We start from the raw sequence: 10,327 nt of genomic DNA, 5'->3' as shown, positions 1-10,327 counted from the left end.
TCCACAATGACTTTGAACAGTAGCTCTGCTCATTATCCAGACCATGCAAGTGTTGAAAAGTGTTGGTGCAAGGACACAGCCTTACCTCACTCCTGAACTAACAGGAAAGAAGCTCGACATGCCCCCACTACACTTTACAGCACTTTCAGTACCAGTATAGACTTGCTATTAGTCCAATAATCCTTGTTGGAATTCTTCTGTCTCAGGATCTCCCAGAGAGATTCCTGATGTACTGTATTGAACACCTTCTTCAGGTCCATGTAAGCTGCAAGAAGCCCACGCCCGAACTCACGACAGCGCTCTACAATGACTCAAAGCACAAGGATATGGTCTATTGTGGACTTACCGGAGTGAATCCAGATTGCTCTGGCCTCTGATACCTCAGTAGGTGTTCTCTTGATACGTCTCAGAAGGATGTGGGCAAGAACCTTGCCTGGTATACTGAACAGTGATGCCGGGGTGATTGCTGCAGTCCCATCAGTCAGGAAGGGTGGATCCTCACTGATGGGTGGGTCTGACAATGGAACCGTTGCACTACCCACATCCAAGTTAACAGTTGGTGGGTCAACTTGTTACAACTGCTCAAAATACTCAGCCCAACGCTCCTGCTCGGCAACAGGATCTGAGATGATCTGGCCAGTTACAATGCGAACCGCTGTCACCTGAGAAGAGGGCTTGGAGTTCAACTTTCTCAGGGCTTGGTATGCAGGACGAAGGTCATTTACTAAGAAATGGCCTTCTACCTCCTCTGCAAGACTCCTAATAAACTGTTCCTTGTCCCTTCTTAACAGTGACCGAGTTCTGCACACCTAACGGTGCAAATCCTGATCCCCTGTAAGATGAGCTGCATGACAAGCATCTATGGCATCCAGAGTCTCCTGCGAGATGAAATTTTGTCTTGTTCTCGGGCGTTCACCAATTGTTACTTGAGCTGTATAATCCGTTTTGCGCTTGAAGATGTTCCACAAAAGTACAGGGTCTGTCAGACAATCGAGCACTGTGAAACGACCAGAGATTGCCTCAGCAAACTCCTGGGCACACTGCCCCTCCCTCAACCTGTCCAAGTGAAACACCCTGGGGTGATCATTGGACCACTGGGGACTTTTGAAGTGGACCCGGAGGGTGGCCACAATCAATCTATGGTCAGTACCACTGAACTCGGCACTCCAAGTGCTAACGAGTATATGATCGATCTCCTTGGCTGCATTACCTGCATCGCTGTACCAAGTCCAATGATGTGGGTCTGGGCGCTCATACCAGGAGCCAGAAATCCTCAGTTTCTGGGACCTAGCAAAGTCTCGGAAAAGGAGACTATTCTCACTACCGGCATCAGTTCCTGAACCATGGGGACCGACAGACATCTCATGGCCAGCTCAATCACAGCCAGATGCCACATTGAAGTCACCCAGAACAATATGAATATCACGCCGAGGACACCTGTCTGTCACAGATGTTAGTTTGGCGTAGAACATCTCTTTCACGTCAAGTTTAAAAACATCGGTAGGAGCGTACACAGCAATAAAAAACATGAAGCCAAAAGATAGCTTCAGTCTCATTACTATTATACACTCATCGACAGGAATAATCTCTACTACCGAGGGCTGGAGTCTGCTGGAAATAGCCATGGCTATTCTCTGGAGATGGTGACCATCACTGCATCCTGACCAGTAATAGGTGTTGCCACCTACACAAATCGTGCTGCTGCCAGGTCTTCTCACCTCCGAGAGAGCAGCCACCTCCACTCTCAGCTTCCCCAGTTCCCTCGATAGCAGAGGCAACCGATCATCCTGACGCAAAGAACGGACGTTCCAAGCCCCCACCCTGACTTCCTACCTGAGGTTTAGCCTCGGGCAGTCACTCTGGGTAGACGCCACCTCTGCCACCCCCCGCCGATGCTACTACATATAAAAGGGGACAGCAGGCTACGGGACCCATCATCCACCTGCGGGGCTCCCTCAGGCTTTCCCCTGCAAGCTTCACTTCAGGCTGGTAACTGCCAGAACGCAGGCGGGACGAGTAGGACCCATTCCCATCCTGCGTCCCAGTAGTCGCCCTCCCAATGGGGCCCGCAGCCCGCCTCTCTTCCCCTCCTCCCAGCATTTTCATTTATATATATATATATATATATATATATACACACACACAAACATACATATACAATATATATGTATATATATATAGATATATATTTATGTATATATATGTAGATACACACACACACACACACACACACACACACACACACACACACATACATATATATATATATATATATATATATATACACACATATATATGTATTTGTATATATACACACACATAAATATATACATATATACATATATAAATATATAATATAAAATATATATATATATATATATATATATATATATATATATATATATATATATATATATATATATATATATATGTATGTATGTATGTTTATTGTAACACCTGGTTTAAGCTATTTTGAATTTCCCGCCAATGTAGGGTGCTGCCCTCTGTTGCGAGGCGGATGAAAGTGAGACATGTGAGCAGCCATTTGTGTTTGTGAAGCTGGTAATGTGCTTTATATAAAACTCTTCATTGTGATGGATTATAATAGTGTCAACACCTGGAGAACGCCAGAAACTGTGAGTTAAACCAGTCGAATCATGTGGACTAGTGTTTATCTAGGATTTTGTATATCTTTCCCTTGAAAACATGACATGAAAGAGGCAACGTTACAGTAACAGTAATATCTGTGATTTATTATTTACCTTTCAAGGCTTTATGTTAATTTCAAGATTATGAAGGATAATTATTCATGTCAATGATGCTATATGTTTTCATGTTTCTAAGTAGGCATGTTCTGATTCCTTACAGTTGGACTGTTTTGTAGGACGAATAAATGATCAAACCCAAGAAAACGAGTACCTTAGTTTGGCATATTTAATTAACCACCATCAACACTAAGAAAGTTTACCAATAAAGCATAACCATAACACAGTTAGGTGTGTTACATGTATATGTATATGTATATGTATATATATTTATATATATATATATATATATAGATAGATAGATAGATAGATAGATAGATAGATATCAAGGATATGCTCAAGGCTGGATGGTTCCCTCTTTCGCACCCGGCAGCTGCCCTCCTTCAGCAGATGAAGGTGTTCACTCTACCTTCTCTTTTGGCACTTCTACGGCCTAAGCAGCCAAATACCCTTGCAAGGAATAGGTGCATAATCGGACGTCTCGTCAGACAGCATAGGCAAAGCAAGAGGCAGACGCAGAACAAAGAAGGGAGAGACAAGGACAGACGACGGTCTTGCTTGCCACTGCTCTGCCCTTGACACCGGAGGCACAGGTCTTGCGTGGTCTCATATCACCTTCCTCAATAAACCCTCCAGCCAAGACCACTTTTATTCACCTGCTTTACCCCCCAAACTCTTACGTTAACATCTGGTGGCCAGTGGTGGAAGAACAACGTAGAATTTTCCCGTTATCATGATAAACTCCTACCGAAGTGCCTCCTCACCTCCCTTAATGCCCAGCCATCGCTACCAAGTCCTCTTCTGATCAACACCTACCCTTACTATGTCTGCCCCACTACTTTGTTTTGATTACTCAAGCCTGTGCTACCCCGACAAAGTCACTGAAGATGTATCCTCATATCTACGCCACCACAAAATTTCTCTCTGTTAATCAGTTTTAACTACACAAACAATAAAATGAAGTCACATGCTGAGATGAGACTCACGACAAACTCTCACCTTAAGGTACCGTCACACTAGCACTTTTTCCGTAAATTTTTTGACAATTTTCTGAAATTTTGTCCATTTTTTAGTGAATTGTCGATTTTCCTGTCAGACGATAGTGATCGTTCCCGGCTGAAAACCTTTCCGTTAACTTTTTCAGCCAAACATGTCGATGACTTGCTTTACTCACCTTCTTGACTGCTCTACATGGAATTCATTCCAGGATTATCAATTGTACCGTGCTATTCCTTTGACTTATAACTGAATTTAACTTGCTTTCGTGATACCTTCTCAAGTTCGACGTCTTGTCCTCAATAATGCTGGAATTCATGCTTCTTTCCTTTAATGGTGTCGGTGAATATGTAATATGTAACTATCTGATGGAGTCGATTTTGTTGCAATAGAGATAATACCCTACAAACATCATGCTTTACATAGGCTTGGATAGTTATTTTCACCGCAGATTAATTTTAAGCCGGCTCATGACCGTAAAAACTGGTATCGCGCCCGCTGCATGGAGTCTATTTGGAAGGAATCTCGCCATGCCGCACGTTTTGTTTACTCACACTTGCGTTCATACAGCACCCAAGACCCGCACGGTTTACTTCAAGTTTAGGCCAAGTTGCCTACATGTGTCTGAAGCATAATTACTTGCCTCTTTATCTTGAAGATATGGAATTCTTGCTTATTAAATTTCTCTCTGTTGAACTTGCTAATCCTAACAGAAACTGAGTGGTTAACACCTCCTCATGTGACACGTTACCCTCTCTCTCTCTCTTTGTTTATCATCTGTCTTCCTCCTAAGCGATTCCATGTTATCTGATGTGCATTTTTTCCATTCATTTGAGTCATAAACTTCTATGAAGACTCGTTATTTTTCTTATACATTACAAATGTTCTTATAATGCTCTCATTCTTTTGGAATCTTAGTAAGGTTATTGACAAGTAACTTATCCTCCTCCTCTTTAGCCCTTTTACTGCCATGGTACTTATATTTCAGCCTCACTGAAGATTATGTGACCCTTTGCTACTGAATGTTGCTCCTCCATCTCGCTGCTACTCTGACACGCGATGACCTATGGGACCATGGATCACCAGCAACCATCCGTAGAAGCCTAGCAGAACTTGCCACCAGACACACCATCAGTGCATAAGAAGTTGCAGACAGCCCGTGGACGAGCCTTTTTTGTGGCCGAGCGATGTCAACAATATGCTCAAGGCTGGATAGGTCCCTCTTTCGCACCTAAGCCCCCGGCAGCTGCCCTCCTTCAGCGGACAAAGTCTTAGATACGCGATGTTCAGATTGACATAAGCAAGATCTAAACTGGATCACATGAAATTTTTTGATTGGTAGTGTCAAGTCATGACGCCCCGCTAAAAAAATATAGAGGCCAAAAATGGACAATATTGTAGTGTAAGCCTTCATCTACAATTTGAAGTAAGCTGAGGACAGATTTGACATCAATAGAGGGAAAAAATTCAGGTTGATTATTAGTTCCTTTATAGTTATCACCCAAATCAGCATATATATATATATATATATATATATATATATATATATATATATATATATATATATATTGATTAAACAATGATAATTACTTGGTAGATCTGTATAGGAGGAACAAACAGAAGTATAGAAAAAGTAAAATGAGTTCAAACGTTAACAGGACAACGACGGGTGGCCTGATTTGAGCTCCTAGCCAGAACATACAAGGTGTAGAAAATGTATTCCAGCTAACTCCTAGAAAAGGAGGTTAGGGGACAGAGGTCCCTAATCAAACATGAAAACTTTTTAATGAGGAAATTAATCTCAAAATCATGCGGTCGTAATGAGAATTGAAATAAAAATATATTTTGGCTATTTATTTGTAAAGGCTTTGTTATTATTCTAATAAAGATATTGTTATAATTTTCTTTATCATCCTTAATTTTTATGTATTGATACATGTTTGGCAATATAATATATATGTCACTGTAATGTTATGTGACTAAGCCTATAGGTTGATTGTGCCACGTGGTTTAATGTGTCCTGTATGTGACGTGGTATACGCCGTATGTGTGCCGTGCATGTATGAGCTACCAATTTACAATTGTTAACCAGCCCTAAATTGCCGAATGGGTAGTTTCGGCCTGGGAGGGGCGAAGACGCCAGGCAACTGCCGGCATTAGTCAGTCGTTTGGCCGCCCTTGGCTTAGACCGGCAGCCCAGTGATATAGGGTTAGACGAACTAGATACCAAAGTCCGAGCATATGGTTATTTTGTGGGTTACCTGGGTTCAAAAAAGTCTGCCGAGAACCCCCTGGTGGGGGGTAGGGATGGGAACCCCCATAATATGGGTCTGACATAGATGACAGAGGTACCACTTGAAATCACATCTAATGTTTACTTATCATCAAATCTCCATCAATACAAACAACAGACTTTTTTGGGGGTGGGAAGGGCCCGCCAGACCCCCACAAAAGGGCTTCAAAATTAGGCTAGCATAGATGAACAAGGTACCAGTCAAAATTAGTGCCAAATGAACATGTGTAGTGTACAAAGTCTAGAAAGTTTTACTCCAGAAAAGTCGGCTGGTGGACTATGGGCACCAGACGCCCCCAAATATGGACGCTGGACCCCTGGGGCTCATCTAGGCTAGCCTAGATGTAGGAGGTACCAGCTGCAATCAGGTTTATATGGTGAATGACATCCTAGAGAAATGAAATTGACCAACTCCAGACACCTTGAGGTCAATGTAAGCTGCAAGAAGCCCACGCCCGAACTCACGGCGGCGCTCTACAATGACTTGAAGCGCCATGGTACGGTTTATTGTGGACTTTCCAGGAGTGAATTCAGATTGCTCCAGCCTCTGGTGACTTAGCAGGTGGTCTCTGATACGTCTCAGAACATTGCTTGGAATACTGAGCTGTGTGATGCCTCTGTGATTGTTGCAGTCCCATTGGTCCCCCTTCCCCTTCCAGAGAGGGATGACCACATTCCTCAACAGGTCAGAGGGAATGGTACCAGACTGCCAGATGGCAACCAGGACTGCATTCACCCTCCGTGCCATAGGTTCACCACCAGCCTTTAACAGTTCAGGTGGGATGCCGCAGATACCCGCTGCTTCACGACTCTTAACTTCTGTTAGGGAGGATCCTCACTGATGGGTGGGTCCGGCAATGGAATCTCGACACTACTGGCATACAAGTTAACTGTTGGTCGATCAATCTCTTTGTGACTATCTACGTATCTATCACTCCCTCCCTCTATATTTCCTCCCTTCTCCCTCTCTCTTTCTCCCCCTTCCTCTCACTCAGTCTGTGTGTTTGTGTGCGTGTGACTATCTCTCTGCCCTCCCGTCTGTCTCTCAATCACTGACTCACATATAGTTTCTCTTTCTCTCCCTCACTCTTTCTCTCTCTGTGTGACTCTCTGTCTAGCTAGCTAGCTATCTCCCTCTTTTTTCCTCTCTCTCCCTTTTTCACTCTCTCTCTCTTTGACACTCGCCATCTATCTCCCCCTCCTAACTCGCTCACCCGCTCTCTCTCTCTTACTCTTTCTCCCCCCCCCCTCGTTCTCTCTGTGTGCGTGTGATCCCCTATGTATCAATCTCTTCTACTATGTTTATGTCTACCTCCCCAACCCCCTCTCCCTCTCTCTCTTTCTGTCCCTCCGACACCCTTTCTCTCCCTACCTCACAAACCTTCTCTCTCTCTGCCCCTCTCCATCTCCTCTCTCTCTTAACCTTTCTTGAGTCCATTCAATCACCCCCTCTCCCTCTGTTGCTTACAGACACTCTCTACCTCCTCCCCCATCTGTTTCTCTCTGACTCTCTACCTATATTTCTCTCTCTATCTCTGTCTGTCTGTCTGTCTCTCTCTCTACACACACACACGCACAAACATAAATATACACATAATCTTTTCCTCCCACACTCCCCCTCTCTCTCCTCTCTTTCCCTTCCTATCTCCCTCCCTTCCTCCACCCTTCTCTGTCTCTTTTTTCCCTCTCTGTGACTCCCTATCTATCTCTCCCTTTCTGTTTATTTATCCATCTCTCTCGCTCTGTCCATCTATCTCTCCTTTCCTATTTCTCTCGCTCTCCTCTTCTTTATATTTCGGTCTATTCCTTGGGAGGGCGTTTGCTTACTTTGGCCGTAGAGCTGTCAAAAGAGAAAGCAGAGTGTCCACCTGCGTCCGTTGGAGGAAGGAAGGCAGCTGACGTGGCCTAGGCGTGGAAGTGGAAACCATCCTGCTTGACCATATCGTTGACACAGTCTAGCTTCACCCAGACCTTTGCCTATGTGTGGTCCGGGATTCTACAGACATGATCAGTTTATTTTTGGAGGTGCCATTCGAAGTAACCAACTAGTTCGTGTGATGTCCAGCCGGCGAGACACACACACGCACACACACACACACACACACACACACACACACGCACGCACGCACGCACGCACGCACGCACGCACGCACGCACGCACGCACACACACACACACACACACACACACACACACACACACACACACACACACACACACACACACACACACACACACACACACACACACACATATATATATGCACATATACATACGTATACACACACACACATACGTATACATACACACATACACATTTGTATATGTATATATACAGTAAACACAAACACACACACACACACACACAATATATATATATATATATATGTGTGTGTGTGTGTGTGTGTGTGTGTGTGTGTATGTATGTATGTATATACATACATAGGCTAGAATTCTACGGAAATTCGACTGCTAAACGGAAACAAAAGATCGTTGGATGGTGACGTCGCTACAGATTTTTTTTTTCGTTGGCTGTATTTTTATCATTTATGTGCCTCCACTTACCGCGTGTTTAGTCAGCTTTTAGCTTTCCAAACACCTCTTTGACCAGATGGTAACTTTACGTTACCGAGAGGCGAAAACTGACAAAGAGACATACAGAGAGCTCCGTCAAGCCACCGTGGTCTGTCGCGACCTTGACCAGGCTGATCTGTGAGCCTCGGACCTCATTCACCGGTCGTTGCTTGAAGAACAGACTCTGAATGTTTGCGTAGCCACGGCTACTATCACTCCCATTCAGGAACCAGTGTTCAGGCACTCTCTGACCCCTTTTTCTACTACCAAATTTCCCTTCTCTTCCTACAAGAGTTCTGGCGAATCTGGTATTTGCCAGGGAGAGGAGTGCAACCCCAGTCCCCTTGTAGCAGCATCAATACCCATCAAAAGAGTAGCTGAACAGACGGCCAAACAGACGATTGCTACACAGAATCCCTGGATGAAACCCCTGATGAAAAAAAATAAAGAGGAAAAGGAGGAGAAAAGAGAGAAAAAAGAGCCACAAGTAATTCTGCAACTTCCTGATAGTTTCCCAGTAGGCATACTGACTGCCATCATCCATGCACACGTGCAAAATATCATTGAGCCAGGCCAATGGTTCAGACATCTTGTAAGAAAAGTTCTAAAAGATAACCACGTTCCTGAACATGATCTGGGTAACGGGGATTCATGGGGGATTTTCAAAGTCATCCCATCCAATACTAAACACCACCACCGAAACCACACTCACGCAGTCAACCACCTCACCACGCAAATACACAAAATAACCAGATCTCGGCCCACAGGACGAGCCAAAGACTGAAATCTTCACCACACCACAGAGGAAACCCACACCAACACCCACACCCACGCCAACACAATTACCTGTACGATCACGCACCTAAACAAACGCGGACAAGCAGTCACCACAACAACCCAAACCACAGCCAACACAGTCAGTCAAGCCAAAAACAACACAGATACACCGCACACACACAGACGACCTTATAGACTCCGAGGTCGATGGTCAGTCCCCTCGCCATAGGGACGGTTACGACCCATCCAAACATATGGCATCCGGCTCTTCGCGGCGGAGCCCTCACACCACAAACACTTAAACAGACAGCAGCTGGCACACGAGATCACACGCGGTGCAATAAAATGGATTACACAAACACCACATACCAAACATGCATCCACGAACAGAAGATCGCACAACACCTATACGAAGGCATGTTCATCCAGCCCAACAAGATTGAAAAAATCAAACAACGAAACTTTGAACACATTCAAAACGGCTGGTACAACGCATCCAAGTAACACCATGGCTGCACCGCACAACGACACACTACACTCGAGTCCCAATCATTCAATACAACGTAATCGCATGGACATATAGACAAAGATAAGAACTCTGTAATCACTACAGACAACACGACCCTGACATTATGCTCATCAACTCACACTCACTCAAACATCCACAAACAGTAAAATATATTCAACTACCTTACATTCACATCCAACAAAACAAACGAAGGCAGCGACGGCGTAGTCATCGCTGTCAAACAACACATCAAACACAAAATACTCGACACCTTCACCTCAGAACTCATGGTCATTGAAATAGACACGCCTCATGGATCCATCATCATCGCAACCACCTACATCCCTCCACTCCACGCAAACCCTACATTGACCAACCTGTCATTTATCGGCTCCTGCAACACAGAAAACCAACA

The 10,327-nt window shown here is 44.4% G+C and overlaps 1 protein-coding gene across 1 annotated transcript; it reads right to left on the bottom strand.

Annotated features, from left to right (window-relative positions):
- Window positions 1–1,373: 1,373 nt before the first annotated feature.
- Window positions 1,374–2,033, bottom strand: LOC138860683 (uncharacterized). Its single transcript, XM_070118696.1, has 2 exons — window positions 1,981–2,033; window positions 1,374–1,761 (listed from the first exon to the last, which is right to left on the bottom strand). The coding sequence occupies exons 1-2, from the start codon at window positions 2,031–2,033 to the stop codon at window positions 1,374–1,376; spliced, it is 441 nt and encodes a 146-aa protein (XP_069974797.1).
- Window positions 2,034–10,327: the final 8,294 nt, after the last annotated feature.

Source organism: Penaeus vannamei, chromosome 42, assembly GCF_042767895.1.
Source record: "Penaeus vannamei isolate JL-2024 chromosome 42, ASM4276789v1, whole genome shotgun sequence".
In the NCBI taxonomy this organism is placed as follows: domain Eukaryota; kingdom Metazoa; phylum Arthropoda; class Malacostraca; order Decapoda; family Penaeidae; genus Penaeus; species Penaeus vannamei.
Note: the sequence above shows the minus strand (reverse complement) of the source record. Positions and strands in the feature narration are given on the sequence as shown.

Excerpts from the sequence above, each read along its gene's own strand:
- LOC138860683 (XM_070118696.1), bottom strand. The coding sequence starts at position 2,033 with ATGGGAATGGGTCCTACTCGTCCCGCCTGCGTTCTGGCAGTTACCAGC. Across the intron at positions 1,762-1,980 it reads CTGGCAGTTACCAGCCTGAA|GGAACTGGGGAAGCTGAGAG; the intron begins GTGAAGCTTGCA and ends TCTGCTATCGAG.